The following is a 19435-nucleotide window of genomic DNA, read 5'->3' on the forward strand; positions in this document are numbered from 1 at the left end:
CTGTGAGTGGACATGTGGCCGCTCCTTCGGCAAGGTCCGAGCAGGCACACGGAGGGAGGAGTTTATTAGTTATAGGGAGCTCCAACATTAGGCGGGTGATGGAGCCCCTTAGGGAAATAGCGGAAAGGTCGGGGAAGAAGGCCAGTGTTCACTCTGTCTGCTTGCCGGGGGGTCTCATCCGAGATGTGGAGGCGGCCCTGCCGGCGACAATAGAGAGCACTGGGTGCACCCGACTGCAAATTGTTGCTCATGTCAGCACCAATGACTCCTGCCGTCTGGGTTCAGAGGTTGTCCTCAGTTCGTACAGGCGGTTGGCGGAATTGGTGAAGGCAGAAAGCCTCGCTCGCGGGGTGGAATCAGAGCTAACTATTTGTAGTATCGTTCCCAGAATCGATCGCGGTCCTCTGGTTTGGAGCCGAGTGGAAGGCTTAAACCAGAGGCTCAGACAATTCTGCGGAGATCTGGGGTGCAAATTTCTCAACCTCCACTATCGGTTGGAGAAATGTAGGGTCCCCCTGAATAGGTCAGGCGTGCACTACACGCCGGAAGCAGCTACAAGGTTAGCGGAGTACGTGTGGAGTGCACATGTGGGTTTTTTAGGTTAGAGAATTCCCTCCCTAGGCCCGACAAGACGCCTCCTGAGACGCGGCAAGGTAGGAGTAGGCAAAATGCAACAGGGAATAACAATATTAATGTGCTAATAGTAAACTGCAGGAGCATCTATAGAAAGGACCCAGAACTGCTCTCATTAATAAACGGTCACAATGCCCATATAGTACTAGCGACAGAAAGTTGGCTGAAACCAGACGTAAACAGTAATGAAATCCTAAACTCAGATTGGAATGTATACTGCAGAGACAGGCTGGACAGTGAAGGGGGAGACGTGTTTATAGCGATAAGAAGTGCAATAGTAGCGAAGGAAATTGCCGGAGATCCGAAATGTGAAATAATTTGGGTGAAGGTCACGGTTAAAGCAGGCCCAGACATGGTAATTGGATGTCTCTATAGGCCCCCTGGCTCAGCAGCTGTTGTGGTTGAGCACCTGAAGGATAATTTGGATAATATTTCGAGTAGATTTCCCCACCATGCTATAGTTCTGGGTGGAGATTTTAATTTGCCAGATATAGACTGGGAGACTCAAATGTTCATAACGGGTGGCAGGGACAAAGAACCCAGTGACATTTTTTTAAGTGCTTTATCTGAAAACTACCTTGAGCAGTTAAAGAGAGAACCGACTCGCGGCAAGAACATATTAGACCTTCTGGTGACAAACAGACCCGAACTATTTGAAACAGTTAACGCAGAACAGGGAATCAGGGATCATAAAGCGGTTACTGCATCGATGATTTCTGCCATAAATAGAAATATTAAAAAAGGTAGGAAGATTTTTCTGTTTAGCAAAAGTGACAAAAAGCAGACATCAGAGTACCTGACGGCTCAACACAAAAGTTTTGTTTCAAGTACAGATAGTGTTGAGGATCAGTGGACAAAGTTCAAAACCATCGTACAATGTGTGTTAGATGAGTATGCGCCAAGCAAGATCGTAAGAGATGGAAAGGAGCCAGCGTGGTACAACAACCGAGTTAGAAAATTGCTGCGGAAGCAAAGGGAACTTCACAGCAAACATAAACATAGCCAAAGCCTTGCAGACAAACAAAAATCACGCGAAGCGAATTGTAGTGAGAGGAGGGCTATGCGAGAGGCGATCAATGATTTCGAAAGTAAAGTTCAATGTACTGACTTGGCAGAAAATCCTAAGAAATTTTGGTCTTATGTCAAAGCGGTAGGTGGATCAAAACAAAATGTCCAGACACTCTGTGACCAAAATGGTACTGAAACAGAGGATGACAGACTAAAGGCCGAAATACTAAATGTCTTTTTCCAAAGCTGTTTCACAGAGGAAGACTGCACTTTAGTTCCTTCTCTAGATTGTCGCACAGATGACAAAATGGTAGATATCAAAATAGACAACAGAGGGATAGAGAAACAATTAAAATCGCTCAAAAGAGGAAAGGCCGCTGGACCTGATGGGATACCAGTTCAATTTTACACAGAGTACGCAAAGGAACTTGCCCCCCTTCTTGCAGCGGTGTACCGTAGGTCTCTAGAGGAGCGTAGCATTCCAAAAGATTGGAAAAGGGCACAAGTCATCCCCGTTTTCAAGAAGGGACGTCGAACAGATGTGCAGAACTATAGACCTATATCTCTAACGTTGATCAGTTGTAGAATTTTGGAACACGTATTATGTTCGAGTATAATGGCTTTTCTGGAGACTAGAAATCTACTCTGTAGGAATCAGCATGGGTTTCGAAAAAGCCGGTCGTGTGAAACCCAGCTTGTGCTATTCGTCCAAGAGACTCAGAGAGCCATAGACATGGGTTCACAGGTAGATGCCGTGTTTCTGGACTTCCGCAAGGCATTCGATACAGTTCCCCACAGTCGTTTAATGAACAAAGTAAGAGCACGTGGACTATCAGACCAATTGTGTGATTGGATTGAAGAGTTCCTAGATAACAGAATGCAGCATGTCATTCTCAATGGAGAGAAGTCTTCTGAAGTAAGAGCGATTTCAGGTGCATCGCAGGGGAGTGTCGTAGGACCGTTGCTACTCACAATATACATAAATGACCTTGTGGATGACATCGGAAGTTCACTGAGGCTTTTTGCAGATGATGCTGTGGTGTATCGAGAGGTTGTAACAATGGAAAATTGTACTGATATGCAGGAGGATCTGCAGCGAATAGATGCATTGTGCAGGGAATGGCAATTGAATCTCAATGTACACAAGTGTAATGTGCTGCGAATACATAGAAAGGTAGTTCCCTTATCATTTAGCTACAAAATAGCAGGGCAGCAACTGGAAGCAGTTAATTCCATAAATTATCTGGGAGTACGCATTAGGAGTGATTTAAAATGGAATGATCATATAAAGTTGATCGTCGGTAAAGCAGATGCCAGACTGAGATTCATTGGAAGAATCCTAAGGAAATGCAATCCAAAAACAAAGGAAGTAGGTTACAGTACGCTTGTTCGCCCACTGCTTGAATACTGCTCAACAGTGTGGGATCCGTACCAGATAGGGTTGATAGAAGAGATAGAGAAGATCCAATGGAGAGCAGCGCGCTTCGTTACAGGATCATTTAGTAATCGCGAAAGCATTACTGAGATGATAGATAAACTCCAGTGGAAGACTCTGCAGGAAAGACACTCAGCAGCTCGGTGAGAACATACCTTCACCGAAGAGTCAAGCAGTATATTGCTCCCTCCTACGTATATCTCGCGAAGAGACCATGAGGATAAAATCAGAGAGATTAGAGCCCACACAGAAGCATACCGACAATCCTTCTTTCCACGAACAATACGACACTGGAACAGAAGGGAGAACCGATAGAGGTACTCAGGGTACCTTCCGCCACACACTGTCAGGTGGCTTGTGGAGTATGGATGTAGATGTAGATATAGATGTAGATGTCCCTTTTACTATTTTAACTTTTCACCTAGACCATTTTTTTTCATATGATGTATTGTTTTGGAGATATTTAGTTGTCTCTAGTTTATACAGGCACCCTGTACACAGAACTTTGATATGACTTGGACTGGACTCTGCTTGGAATGCAGACTAAAATAGCCTGCACTGTTTCCCAATAGCACCTTGTATACTTATCATTCATGATAAACTAGTACTGGGTGAGTGTCACCTTTTACAAAAAGGTACAGTCACCAGTAGTAGGGGTATCTTACTCCCACAATATATCTGTGCAAATAATGAGTTATGTATATACTAAATGTGATTGGGGTTGTTCCAGACATTCCTGACTTATGCTTTTATGTTGCATTTTTTCACCCCAAACCCACAGCCATAGGAATGCCAAGGGTGTCTTACTATAACAGTAAATTTTTCCAGATGGCAAGTGAAATGGATGACAGTTTTGGTAGAAATTCCTTCATGCTTTATAGAAATATGCTGGTATGTCTCTGACTTCACATCCCAAACCACCAACCCCTCTTCCCCCTCCCACACCAACTCTAGGAGTTTTATGTCATCATGACTGTCAATATCAAATATTTAAATATTTTTACATGACATATCTTCTCAGCCTCACTCCCACCACAAGGAGTGGTTGCGGTAAATTAACCGTACATTATCTTTATACAAATAATGAGGCACGTATACACAGAACCTGATTTAAATTTCTCCAGTTGCCCAGAGTTGAGCTTCTGTATCACTCCTTTTCACTACCACCCCTACAGATGGCGTAGGTAGTTCTTACCCCAACAGAAACCTTTGCAGGAAAGAGGGCAACAACTCGCCAATGTTTCAACTTAATCAGATGATTTGTATGGGAATACGTGGAAGACAAACAAACAAATATTCATTTTTTATATATAGTATAACATTAATTTCTTGATGTTATATCTATTCTGAGTTCTTTGTAGATCAGCCTCCTCCTTGGAAAGAACAGTGGTTGCACAAATGTTTCTGTTAGTGATGTCACTTTGAGTGAACACAAGCAGTCTGTCAACTACAGCACTTCACGTGAAGGACTTTCAATAGTACAACCATAAAGAATTAATACAATATAGTTAATCATTTCTGTATGCTGATCTTTACAACATTTGTAAATTTTAGGGACAGCATTGTATTTCACAGTAGCTGCAATTTATTTTATTTATCTTATGGTAAGATAAATAAATCACAGCTACATCTACATCCACACTCTGCAAATCACTGTCAAGTGCATGGTAAGGGTACTTCACACTGAACCAGTTATTAGGATTTCTGTCTGTTACATTAATGTAGTGTGCATGGGAAATGGTTGCTTAAAAACCTACGTGCATGTTGTAATTAGTCTAATCTTGCCTTAGTGATTCCTGTGGGAATGATATTACAAATGTTTTATTCCACCTTTAAGCATATTTACATGCAATTAGTGTTGTTAGTGTTAACACAATAATAATAATAATAATATAAACTTGGACAAATGTCTAATTACAATATAACAATCGAAGATGGTTACATAGAGGCTTCCAGTATACGTATACACTCATCACTTAAAGCTAGTTATTGAAACTTTGTAAGAAAGCTTTCACAGGATAGTATCCATCTACCTTCAACTGTCCTCGGCATCTCCAAGACATTCTCCTATGGCTCAAACAAACCTGTGACTATTCATTTAATATTCCTTGTTAGTTTTATTTGGTATATGCCCCACACGTTGAACTAAATTCTAGGATTGGTTGCACTAGTAGGCTAAATGCATTTCTCCGATTTCAGTTGTGACTCATTGATATTGTAGTCAAAGGATGCAGATTTTTCATTTTGAGAAGTGCACAATTTTAAATTTCAGAACAACTTAAGCAAGATGGCAATCGCGGCACAACTTAAAAATCATATCAAAATTCGACTGAATATTTGTATGGCTTTTTTTCAGACAGCACTTAATTTGCAGATAATCACATCATTTGTGAAAATTTTGAGGTTACTGTTAATATTAACAGTAAGGTCATTAATATACAACATAGCCAGCAAGAGTCGAGCAGACTTCCTGGGCCACACCAGAAGTTACTTTGTCTGCCATCAACTTGACATCCAAGATAACATGCTGTGTCCTCCCTACCAAGGAAATGTTGATTGATATCTCATATGAATGTATTTTTGGTAACAACCATTGAAGAGTCAAATGCTTTTTGAACTTCAAGAAATGCTACATCTACCTCACAGCCGTGACCCATGGGTTTGAGGATATCGTGTGAGAATAGCACAAGTTGGGTTCCACATGATCGATGTTCTCATAATCTATGCTGGTTAGCATGGAGGAAGTGATTCTGTTTGAGATTTCTCACAACATTTTAACTATATTCTAGATTCTACAAGAAATGGATGTTGAGGATACTGAATGACAGTTACGTGGATCATTTGTGCTACCCTGCTTATACATAGATATGACCTGTGCTTTCTTATAACTACTGGGCACAATTTTCTGTTCAAGTGATCTACAGTATATTAATGTTAAAGAGGGGCTAAATCAGCCTCAAAAGATGATGATGATAATGATGATGAGAAGTGGTGACATGTAGAAACATCCAAAAGTGATCTGTTGGAATTTCTTTCCTGTAATTAGTTGATTTGGATTATTTCAAAAGTATGAAATGCCCTCAGTCTCTCATCTTCATTGCTCACTGCATCAGCAATATCATGTTTCAGGGCCAAAGATCATGCCACATGGCTCAGTACTACAGATACATTTAACGTCCTCTCTAAGAGTCCCATGGTATAAAACAATGGAGAAATCAGTCGCCAGCGACAACATGTAAATGTGTCTGCTTTGTTTATGTGTACCTACTTAGAAAGTAAAAGAGGCATTGCAACACATACTAGGCACAGCTAGTTACATATAAAATTGATGTGTGTTATTCTAAATGAATGATCATAATTGTGTACATATTTTTGTGAATAAAATAACTTTCTATGGCACTTGAGTCTGACATAAAGTGAATATATCCAATAACAAACTGAGATTATATGATTTATTGCATAAACTGTGTGTTTCCTGTAAGAATAATTAAAGATGTGGATCATGGATAATAAGTTGAAAGATCTACACCTACAAGACTACTCTAAAATCCGTATGTAAGTGGCTAGCAGAAAGGTCTTCGAACCACTTTCAAACTATTTCTCTTCCGTTCCACTCTGTAACAGTGTGTGGGGAAAAATGAACACTTAAATCTTTCCATATGAGCTCAGATTTTGCTTATTTTATTACGATGATCATTTCCTGCTATGTTGGTTGGTGACAATAAAATATTTTCATATTCAGAGGAGAAAGATGGTGATTGAAATGTCATGAAAACATCCTGCTGCAATGGAAAATGACTTTGTTCTAATGACTGTCACCCCAACTTGCTTATCATATCTGTGACACACTCTCCCTTGCTTCACAATAATGCTGTTCTTCTTTGGACTTCTTTTATGTCCTCCATTAGTCCTATCCGGTAAGGATCCCCTATTGCAAAACAATACTCTAGCAGATGACAGATAAGCACAGTGCAGGTAGTCCCTTTAGTAGACCTGTTGCATTTTCTAAGTAATCTGCCAATAAATCACATGCTTTGGTTTGCCTTCCCCCCCCCCCCCCCCCCCCCCCCCACACACACACACACACACACACACACACACACACACACACAACATTATCTATGAAATAATTCCAATTTGAGTTGTTTGTAATTGTAATTCCTAGGCATTTAGTTGAATTGACAGCCTTTAGATTTGTGAGATTTCTCATGTAACGGAAATTTAACAAGCTTCTTTCATGGGATTATAGTTTTTTCACAGCCTCGTGGTTGTTGCATATACTCTGTACAAAATAACACAGATGATTACCTTTAGTATCTGAAAGAAATCCCTTGTAAGTGATATGGATACTCACATTCTCTGAGTCGAGTAAACTGGGCATCTTCTGTAATGAGTTGTCCAATAGTACGAGTGACAGGTCGGATGACACGGTCAATGATATGCACAATGCCATTCTCAGCATAATTGTTGATAGATGTGACTCGAGCGCAGTTGATAGTCAGAAGTCGTTCACCAGGTGCAGCGTACATGTTGAATCGCAGTGTTGAATTATTGTTGTCGCTGTAGAGCACCTGTGATATATTTTTAAAATTTGTATTGTAATATTTAAGTGATACATTTCGTATCATTTGTCATTTTCTTGTCTTTAAAACAATATTTTTATCAAAAGGAAAATTCACTCAAGGAAAAAAAATATAACAGAGAACTACTGGTCAGTTATTTTCAGGAGGCAAAATATTGATGCTGTCAAGAGGTACATACAAAAATACAGAACACTATTCTACCATTCTAAACTATTAGTCCCTCCTTGGGGATGTGAGAGGGATAGGTTGGGGATGGTTAAAACGGAAGAGAAAGTCATTCGGACCCCAGTATGCAACTTCATCCTTAAGAGAGGTAGATCCCTCTCATCCTGAGGTCTGAGTGACATGCTCTTCTTTTCTAACCTTCCTTGGCCCATCCCTCTCTCTTTATCTCAAGGACAAAACTAAAGGTTCCAAAAAGGTAAGAGAGTATAGGGTATTTTTCCACATTTCTATCAGCAGTATCAATTTTTCATTTCTTGCATATTATAGTTCATACTATAAGACCAAGACTATTATTATAAGAGCAGATCAATAACTAATTATAGTATATAGACTTAACAGAAGAGCCAAGTATACTATATACTACAAGCTTTTTTTCTGTTTCAATGGCTCTGTGTGTGCAGTATTTATTCTAATCTTATGTTCATGATCCCTATGTGAATGACAAACAGGGCATTGTAGATTATTTCTAGACTAATCATTTAAAGCAGGTTCTTGAAACTTTGTTAACAGACTTTCTTGGGATAGTTTACGTCTATCTTTAAGAGTCTCCCAGTTCAGTTCCTTCAGTATCTCTGTGACACTCTCCCATGGATTAAACAAACCTGTGACCATTTGTGCTGCCCTTCTCTGTATACATTCAATATCCCATGATAGTCCTATGTGGTATGGGTCTCCACATGCTTGAGCAATATTCTAAAACCGGTCGCACAAGTGATTTGTAAGCAATCTCCTTTGTAGATAGACTGCACTTCCTCAGTATTCTACCAATAAACCAAAGTCTACCATCTGCTTTACCCCTGACTGAATCTATGTGATCATTCCATTTCATATCTCTACAAAGTGTTACACCCAGATATTTGAATGAGTTGGCAGCTTCCAATAGTGACTCACTGAAATTACAGTCATAGGATACTATGTTTCTTCATTTGGGAAGTGCAAAATTTTACATTCATGGACATTTAAAGCAAGTTGCCAATCTCTGCACCACTTTTAAATCTTATCAAGATCTGACTGAATATTTATGCAACTTCTTTCAGATAGTATATCATTATATATAACTGCATCATCTGTAAAAAGTCTGATTTTACTATTAATATTGTCTGTAAAGTCATTAACATAAAACATGAACAGCAAGGGTCCCAATATTCTTCCCTGGGGCACACCCAAAGTTACTTCTACATCTGACAATGACTCTCCATCCAAGACAATATGCTGTGTCCTCCCCACCAAAAAGTCCTCAATCCAGTCACAAATTTCACTTGATACGCCATAAGACTGTAATTTTGACAATAAGTGTAGGTGTGATACTGAATCAAATGGCTTTCAGAAATAAAGAAATACAGCATTGGCCTTGATCCAAAGCTTTCAGTGTGCCATGTGAGGAAAGTGCAAATTGAGTTTCACATGATCAATGTTTTTGAAATCCATGCTGGTTGGCATTGAGGTGGTCATTCAGTTCAAGATACCTCATTATGTTTGAGCTCAGAATATATTCTAAGGTTCTACAACAAATTGATGTCAAGGATATTGGATGGTATTTTTGTGGTTCACTTCTACTACCCGTTCTGTAGACAAGTGTGACCAGTGTCTTTTTCCAAGAACTGGGCACAGTTCTTTGTTCAAGATATCTATAATAGATTATAGTTAGAAGAGGAGCTAATTCAGTGGCAAATTCAGTATAGAATCTGACAAGGATTCCATCAGGCCCTGGAGCTTTGTTCAATTTTTAAAATTTCAGCTTTTTCTCAACACCATTAACACTTATACTTATTTCATTCATCTTTTCTGTGGTACGAGGACTAAACTGGGGCAATTTTCCTGAGTCTTCCTTTGTATAGGAACATTTGAAAATGAAGAGTTAAGCATTTCTGCTTTTGCTTTGCTACCCTCAATTTCAGCTCCTGTCTCATTCATCTTGTTCATTAGGGACTGGACACTAACTTTGATGCTACTAGCAGCCTTTACATATGGGTTCTACGAAAGATCAGTTGACAATATTCTGCTACAGTAGTCACTGACGGCATCATGCATTACTCTCTTGACAGCTAAGTGCATCTCATTCACCATCTCTCTCTATAGCCCCATGCTATGTTTTACACCTATTATGCAGTAATCTCCGGTTCTTTACAGTGACTGTATATGGTGGAGGTTCCCTCCCATTATAAACTGTTCTACTGGGTACATATCTATCCAGTGCATGGCCAACTATTCTTTTAAACTTGATGCAGAGTTCCTATACATGCCCCTTCCCTATGCTGAAAGTTTCGAGTTCCTCGCTGAGATATAATACTACTGATTTATTATCTAGTTTACCAAACATATATATCTTTCTGCTTGTTTTAGTTGTCCTTTGTACTTTGCTAAACATTGTTGTCACAACCACAACATGGTCACTGATCCAAGTTTCGATATGAATATCCTCAAAGAGATTAGGTCTACTTTTTTTGCCGTTAGATCCAAAGTATTTCCATCATGAATGGGGTTCCTAACTACCTGTACTAGGTAGTCTCCAGAGAAGGCATTTGATAAAGTTTCACAGGATGTCTCATCATGTCCACCACTAACAAAACTGCAATTTTCCCAATTGATTGTTGGATGTTTGAAGTCTTCACCGATGATTACAGTATGATTGGGGAACTTTTGTGCAAATGAACTGAGGTTTTCTCTAAAGTTTTTGGTTACATCACGAGATGAGTCTAGTGGGTGATAAAAGTATCCAATTATCTTTTTATGCCCACTGCTGACACTGAGTCTTGCCCACACAATCTCACATGCAGCTTCAATTTCTACCTCAGTGGATTTGAGTTTCTTGTCTCTGCGAAAAACATACCACCTCCATTTTCCATTTGTCTAGTCTTTCGATACACACTCAGATTTTCTCTAAAAATCTCACTGCTGTCAATTTCAAGTTTCAACCACCTTTCTGTGCCTAGTATTATGTGAGCTTCACTGTTTTTCATGAGCACTTTACACTCTGGTACTCTGTTGCGAATGCTGTGGCAGTTAACCTTTAGGATTTTAATACTCTCACCTGTGGGAGGCATTTCTTTCGATTTTACACTGATACTTCTGGGTTTCCGACAGTTGTCATTATCTGGAATGGACGGAGAGTCACCTAATCCAAAAAGACCCATGTATGCACTCCACACACAGTCAGCTACCTGATGGCAGCCTCTAATTTGTAGTGCACACCTGACCCATTTAGAGGGACCCTACAGTCCTCAGCCCTATGGCACAAGCCCAGGTAGTCACAGCCTAGCTTGTCACAGAACTTTTGAAGTCTCGGGTTCAGTCCTTCCACTTGACTCAGAATCAAAGGCCCACAATTAGTTCCAGGGACAATGCTGCAGATTGCCAGCTTTACTGAAACTCCATGCGCAAGGCTCGTCTTCTCAATCTCCTCTTCCAATCGCTGGAATGATGCAAGAATGATCTCAGAGCCCAGACAACATGCATCATATGCCACAATCTGCAGTTGGTTGCACCCTGTTCCTTCAATGGCTGCTAGAATAGCCTCTTCCGCAAGCTGAATGAGGACCCCAGGCATATATACTGACTGCACCTGGTGTCCTTTCCTGTCCCTTGCTGCCGTTTCCCGAAGGGCATCATTCGCCTTATGTTTGAACTGTCAACGATTAACAGACCCTATTCTTTTGCATTTGCCTTCTTCTGACACCAGACAAAACGGTCTTTGAAGACTCTGCTTCATCTGGAGTTACTGCTTTGGTTCATACGGTCTTCCATTTACACACCCAGCGTTTCTTGTCAGTTGCACTCAGAAGTCATCTGTAGGCATGTGAAAGAAAAAATATGTAGCTGCATTTCTTTGCACTTTACATGTGCATGCCAGTAACTGCAGGTGTCATTTTTTCTTGGTACCTCAGGCTTTACCACAACACCTCTGCTAATCAATCATATGATGTTCATCAATCCAGCTACACACTGTATGGCAGTAACAACCACAAAAGTCAGCTGTAATAACATCAAATAAAATGAATCACTAATGCTTTACCCATTAACACTGATAATCCTAACCGAGATACTCCTTCAGATACACTTCTCCATTATTATGCTTACCTGCTCATCAACAAGATCTCCAATGTCCTGGAAACCTGGTACCATGTGGCCTAGAACCACCTCCTTCATATTGACACCAGATGCCGCTTCATTTTCCCAGTTTGTTGTATCTCGTCGGCTGCGCCCCGGGGGGATGTAAAAATCCACCTACATCACAAAGAGAATGTTTGCAGTTATCCATTCATGAAGTGTTTATAAAAACAAATATATAGGAGAACAAAGAATGTAACTGGTTTCCCCTCAAGACAGAGTTGGAAAATCTGGTACAAGAGCAAGAGACACTACTTACTTGGTTGGCAGCCTGAAGACTCTCTGAGAAATCACGTACAGCTTCATCAGTAGGAGTAAATACTGTCAGATTCTCAGACGACAACTTTTCAGCAACACCTGTAGCACGGGCCATCTCTGGGAAGACCTTTGCTCCTAATTCTTCCATTGTTTGCACCATTGGCTTCAAGTTCACTGCAAGACAATTAACATTATTACTTTGCTTGATCAGGGGACATTGTTTCTCCAAAACTGCACGACTTCTGTTCAAGAATACTATATTCGGTGTAAGACTATATCCCCACAACCATATATCTATATCCATACAACCACCTATGTATAAAGATAAAGAAAATGCTCAAATCTGAAATTCATTTTTTTCACTTTGATCTAAAAGAAAACAACTGAAATAATGAAATAAAATTTAGAAACATGATGGGCACAATAATAGTACAACTATGACAAAAGGAATAAAATCAGTGTTTAAAGTTCTGTCATCAAAGTGGTCGTTAGAAAGGGAGTTCAAGCTCAGATTGGACAGAGATGAGGAAAGAAATTGGCTTTATCCTTTACAATGGAACTATTCCTTCCTTTATGTCCATGGATTTAAGAAAACTTTGGAAAAATTATCTCTGGGTGGCCAAATAGGGATATGTTCCCCAAGCCTCCCGAATGTGTGTTCTGTGTCTCTTCACTAAGCCACCTTGCCTTTTAACTGCCATGGCAATTAGAAGGAAGCAATATAAACAGGAAAGAAAATTCCATACAGCATTCTAATCCTTATGATAAAATTAATACAGACCTTCTGTACAGCCTGGTTTTCCTGGAATTCTCCTGTAACCATGACAGCACTGGTACCTCACAATGAAGGTCTTTCGAATCCCATGACTGCGAATCCTGTTAGGAATAAATTATTTTGATAATGTGCTGTTAGTATTGTCTAAAACTGGGAGAGTACTAAAATGCAATCACATTCCTCCAATACGAAGAATAACGAGATAGCCACAAAGTACATCAATAATAACACATATGCTTGTTTTATAAATACAAATGCCTTTACCCCCAGATGTTTGCTCCAGGTGCATTTCAGCTTTCCTTTAAAGCATCTTTAGTGGACTGATTGTAGAATGATGAAGTTTTGATGTTATATGCAATATTTGTAGACTGAAAAACAGTTCATGTCAGAATTTTTATACTAATACGTTACTACTTACAGTTATTTGTTTGTCCAGCCGAAAGTAGTAATTTACTTTTGTGCAAATTAGGATGTGAACTGTCTTCTAATCTACAAATACTGCTTACAAAAACAAAACTGTAAACTTTCAGATTAAACTCCTTTAAGATTTGTAAAAGGTGAAATACATCCAGAGCAAATAAAATAGACTGCAGCAAGATAAAGCTGTTTAAATTTATTAAAAAAATATTTATATCCTTTCTGTGGATTACAGTCATGCAAACAAACTTTCAAATAAGTGTCTTTGTCACTTTTACCAACAAGCTTTTGTACGACTTTTTAATGATGTCTGTCATCAACATAATTCTTATTTTCACATCAAGTTTTGACTGGGAAATATAGAATGTACAGTCTTTGCAACAAATGCTTAGGCATGATAAACCATGTGATGGAGAACAACTTTTGTTAGAGACAATATGTTCGTGGACACTTCCTGGCAACACTCAGTATTAGTATTCACCAGCCCTGAGACGAAGAGATTTCACTGAACTAACAGGGTCTATAACAATGTGTGCTGCATACTACCTCCCCCAGTAAATTGATACAGTGATTTTCAACAATAAAATCGTAAGAATGAGTGTCACTAAACACAGAAAGATATTTTAGAAGAGAATCTGTAACTTTTAAGATTGCTATTTCTATTCCCTCTCATTCAGAGCAGATAACTGGATTGTAGGAGATACAAGGCATACACACATCACAGAGTGCCTTCACCCTGCTGTCTTTCAAGGATATAACCAGTACAAAAGGATGATTAGCTCACTGGGATGCGTAAATGAACATTTTGTCTCTAACACAAGTTGTTCCCCATGATGCGACCATCACCCCCAGATGTTTGGTGCAAAGACACCCTGTGCAATACATTACTTACAGCCTCCCACATTCACGAATAAACCTCCTAGTGCACAAAATAACTCTTTTGTATTCTCTTGTTTTGTGTACTGCTATTATTAACTTTTCTTGCCAATCACTATAATGCTCCACAGACACAGACACACACAATTTCAACAGTAAAGAGAAAGAATTAACATTAACACATTTTATATCACAATTCACTTATTTACTGGACTTACTTTGTTGTGCATGTGTATTTAGTATCACTTTGGCGGCAGCTGGAGAACTGGAAGCTGCCGAGGATGCTGTCATCATCTTCATCTGTTGACTCTGTGTCATTGTGTCGCTGACTTTCATTAATCTCCTCCCTGTCCACACACACATTAGGCCTGCAAAAGAGAAGATTGTTTTACTACTATCTAGAAAATTCTGGTTGAAAAGTTTTTCCAATGTAAACATCATCAATATGTTTATTATAATTGGTCACACTTATGCAGAAATTTCAGCCGTAGCAAGAATGGAAAGCTTCAAGTGCTTCACAACATTCAGAATGAAACAAGGGAATGAAACCAGAGGTTAAGTTCCACAATGAAGGATGTTACGGCTTCACCAGACAAAGCTGTCACACTGAGTATCAGATACACTAGAAACTTGTAAATATGTTAGAAGGAATTAAAAAGACATAAATAAAAATTTTAATATCAATGAGTATGACCCACGGCAAAAGAAAAGTTCCATAGCAAATCAGTAAGACTAATTACTAAAAATGGTGGAGATGCTGGCACAACAAAAAGATTCACACAATTATAGCTTTCGGCCATTAAGGCTTTTGTCAGCAGTAGACACACATACACACATGCACACACAACCACGTCTGCAGTCTCAGACAACTGAAACCACACTGTTGTCTGAGATTGCAGACGTGTGTGCATGTTGGGTTTGTGCGAGTGCGTATGTGTATGTGTATGTGTATGTGTGTCTACTGCTGACAAAGGCCTTAATGGCCAAAAGCTATAATTGTGTGATTATTTTTGTTGTGCCTATTGCGACTCAGCCATCTCTACTATAAGCTGAGTAGCAACTTTCTTCTCTAATATTGTTACATTCCATCATGGATTTTCCATTATTTGATTACTACAAATGGTGTAACATAAGATGCAAATTATTTCATCAGTCTCACTTTTTTGTAACACCTTCGAGCATCTTATTAGATCACTTTCTATTCAGTAGAAGAATTTTTAGAAGATGTGATATACAGGCTACACCTATTTCTCTGGACACTGTTAACAATGTTCAAACATAGTCAGTCATTTGTTTAGTGTCCTGTTAACATTGCTGAGCATCCATTTTGAAATTATTATTTTGGCCAGTGTTCAATATGCAGGGTATATCCCGGTTAAGAAGTGGACATCTGAGAGCAAATTGTCCAACACCTCCCATTGAGCAGTGTTCATGGGGATGCAAATAAGATTAAAATGTATCCCGTAGCAGTACAGAAATGTGTGGTCAGTCCCACTTTCAGAAGACTGAATTCTTACTTTTGATGAAGTTCTCAATATCTCTAGAGACAGCCATAACTGCTGTGTGCAGTAAAATATCCACAAAGTAGGAATGTTCAGGGAAGCTTTATGATAAGGCTGGTTGGAGTCTTGCTATGTACAGCTCCATTCAGGAAGGCAGGTACAGAAATCATACAGTCACGTAACATTGCCTGTTCACTAATATAGCCATAACTTGCAAGTTGCTATGCAGGGGAGGGATAAGGTGTGGTTTTTATTGTTGAGAAATATCTTCTGACACCCTTTGGCATTCTCCCCACTGAGGTCATACTTTCATTGGAGGCTACCATCCCTTAGTACAGAGGCATCAGTATCTTTCAAGTGGGTCATCTCTTGCTTACAAAGACAAAGGAGCTTTACCTCTGTCAAGCAGCCACAATTCCCCCCTATGAATCCTGATCTCATTCAAGATCCACTGCAGAATGGCAGAAATTTGACTTGAAACATATTTATTTTTCTTTGCTTTTCTCTTTCTGTTGAGGCAAGCTGCATCTAGTGGATAGTGATTTAGTTTTGGGCTAGATGATTCTCTGTGGCATAATTATTTGCATCCTATATTTTTGAAAGGAAAGTCTTTATCAAATACATCAGACAAAAATAGTGTCATATGCTTTTATGCCATTCAGATCATTTTTCCCTAATTTGCATAATATTCTTAAAATCAATAAGTGTCTTGTACTACACACTTTTTAAAGTAGCCTATATTCATCCTCATTGTTCAAACTATCCCCATACCAAATTTCACGCAAGGAGTGAGTATATACTTCACCTGTATCTCTAATGAATTACTTAGTTATTTAGTTAGTTAGTCAGCCAGTCACATATTCCATGGACCATTTTGCCTGGTAGATCGTAATTATGTGGAATGAGTTATTTTACAGTCACATGGCAAATTAATTTTTACATATGGTTACATTCTGGACATTTCTAAGTGGACTTTAATATAAATGTGGGTCAATAGTTCCTGCCCACCATCTCTTAGACATTACAATAAAAGAAATTTATTCTATGGAATAAAAGTAGTTTTCAAGGAGCATTTTTCTCAGTTTGTTTTCAAATTATACTTTGCTGTCAGACGTTTTACATCACTGGATAACTGATCAAAAATATTTGCTGCAGCATTAAGAACACCTTTTTGTCCTAAAGACCTCAGTGTGAAGTAAAGAATATAATTTTGCCTTCTGGTATTGAAATTACGTACATCATTGTTCTTTCTGAACTGTAGTGGATTATTTACAACAGACTTCATGAGGAAATAAATATACTGTGAATAGTAGTCAGAATGTGCAACTCCTTAAACGGATGTCTACAAGATGGTCTTGGCTGAGCAGCACATATTATTCTTACACCACGTTTTTGCACAATTAACTTTCTCTATTATTAATGAGTCATCTCAAAACATTATTCCATATGACATTATTGAATGAAAATACGCAAAATATGTCAACTTACTGATTTGTCTCTCCCCAAGATTTGCAATGATTCTAAGTGCAAATGTGGCGAACTTACGAGTTCCAAAATATGCTTTTTCCCATTTAAATTCTCATCACTAATGACACCTAAGAATTTTGAGGTTTCCAGCCTATTTATTATTTCCTCACCATGTGTTACACTTATCACTGGTGTAATACACCTAGATGTGCTGAACTCAATATATATTGCCTCTTTTTAAAACTGAGGATGAGGCCATTCACAGAAATCCAACCAACAATACTTCTAAGAACTTTCTTTACAATTTCTCCTGTTTCTGTATGTATACTTAGATTGATTACAATACTAGTGTTATCTGCAAAAGGAACTAATTCTGCTTGTTTTATATTACATGGAAGATCATTTACGTATATGAGGAACAGTAGTGGACCTAAGATTGAGCTTTGGGGGACCCCATACACGATTCCTCTCCAGTCAGAATTAGGTCTGCGGACTATATTGCTTGAATTACTAAGTACAATTTTCGCCATTCTTTTGGTTACATGTGACATTATCTACTGGTTGGCTTATACCGGCAATCTCATAAAACTTTAACGCATCTAGGAGAATACTGTGATTCATACAGTCAGATGCCTTAGACAGGTCACAGAAAATAGCAACTGGCGCTATTTCAGAATTTTATGTTTGTAAAATCCGTTGAGTGAATATGTAAATGGTATTCTCAGTTGAGCAACCCTTCCGAAACCCAAAGTGTCATTTGCTGTGGATATTACTATTGCTAAGGTGAGATACTATCCTAGAATACTTCTTCTCAAAAGTTTTGGAAAAGGATGTCTGCGGTAGCTCAGTAGTTACTGGCATTTCTCTTATAACCTTTCTTAGATAAGAGTCTAAAAATGGCTTGATTTAGTGATGCATTAAATATTTCCGTTAAGACTGGGCTTGTTATGGGTACAAATCTTTAGTACTCTGTTGAAAACACCATCAAAACCAGATGAGCCTTTATTTTTGAGACAATGTATGATTTTCTTAATTTTGGAAGGTGATACATTCATACCATTGAATTTTATGAGTTACTTTTTCAACGCACTGCTATGTTTTTACTCTTGAACTGTTTTTCCTTATTCTTTGTACTATGTTTAAGAAATTGTTATTAAAATGCGTTTTCTATCTGTAACTCATCATTTATCGTCCTTACAGTTGCGTTTTCACGCATGTCAGTGTGTATAGTGTCCTATCTCCTGAGCTATGAGTCGTACAATGATACAGTACTGTAGGTACATTCAAAGGCATATGTGGATACTGTCTTTGAAGTGTGTTGCGTATTTAATTAATAGCAAACAAATAATAAATTTAAATGTAATATATAATGCGGCAATTTCTCACGTACATCAGTGTTTATGACGTCATATGTCGTCAACTTTGTGTCGTACAGCGATATAATTTTGCACCTACATTCAATGGTATACGTAGACACTGTCTGTAAAATGTGTTGAGAACACAGTTAGTACTGAAGAAGTAATTAATTAAACGTCATGCCTGACGCGAAGTTTTCCTGCATGAACAGCGAAATTGTAGTAGGTGATACAGTGTCGTAAAGTTTTGAAATTATGTGTACAGTTGTTGCAAGTCACCAAATGCTCTCATTATAAAATACTGGATGAATAAGATCTGTATATTCGCGCGTCGTGGCCTGCACTTTTTTTTTCGTCCCCACCCCATCCCATTGATAGATAGACGGTTCTTACCCCACAGCGATTCTTTCCAGACAGTAAGTAGTGATATTTGCATCAAGTCTGGTTGAAATCGGGCCAGCGGTTTCGGAAGAGGTGTGGAACAAACATACATACTAGTCGCACACTTTCAGTTGGCCCCCCTGTGATCTGTTGAAATCGGCTGACTTCGTGTCGCTCCGGAATGTTTACGCTCATCAACAAACTTCTTTACGCAACGGTATTGTGCGCCGTAACAATAAGTAGCTGTTTTGAGTAATTGCAGTGTGGAACCGTGTGCGCTGCTGTGCGTACTGACTTAATATTATTTACAAAAATGAAGAAAGAGGCTGCACCTGATCCTTTAATGTGTGTGAAATCTTATGGGACTTAGCTGCTATGGTCATCAGTCCCTAAGCTTACACACTACTTAACCT

At 38.8% G+C, this 19435-nt stretch overlaps 1 protein-coding gene across 1 annotated transcript in view; it reads right to left on the reverse strand.

Moving 5' to 3' along the window:
* LOC124619537 (transforming growth factor-beta-induced protein ig-h3-like) overlaps nucleotides 1-19435 on the reverse strand; it is a 120749-nt gene that overhangs the window by 19415 nt on the left and 81899 nt on the right. Inside the window, exons 4-8 of the mRNA XM_047146003.1 lie at nucleotides 14536-14685; nucleotides 13031-13125; nucleotides 12251-12423; nucleotides 11962-12108; nucleotides 7431-7647 (exon numbers count right to left, since the gene is read on the reverse strand). Coding sequence (XP_047001959.1) covers nucleotides 7431-7647; nucleotides 11962-12108; nucleotides 12251-12423; nucleotides 13031-13125; nucleotides 14536-14685 — 782 coding nt within the window. The remainder of the gene's footprint in view (nucleotides 1-7430; nucleotides 7648-11961; nucleotides 12109-12250; nucleotides 12424-13030; nucleotides 13126-14535; nucleotides 14686-19435) is intronic.

Source organism: Schistocerca americana, chromosome 6 (assembly GCF_021461395.2).
Source record: "Schistocerca americana isolate TAMUIC-IGC-003095 chromosome 6, iqSchAmer2.1, whole genome shotgun sequence".
In the NCBI taxonomy this organism is placed as follows: domain Eukaryota; kingdom Metazoa; phylum Arthropoda; class Insecta; order Orthoptera; family Acrididae; genus Schistocerca; species Schistocerca americana.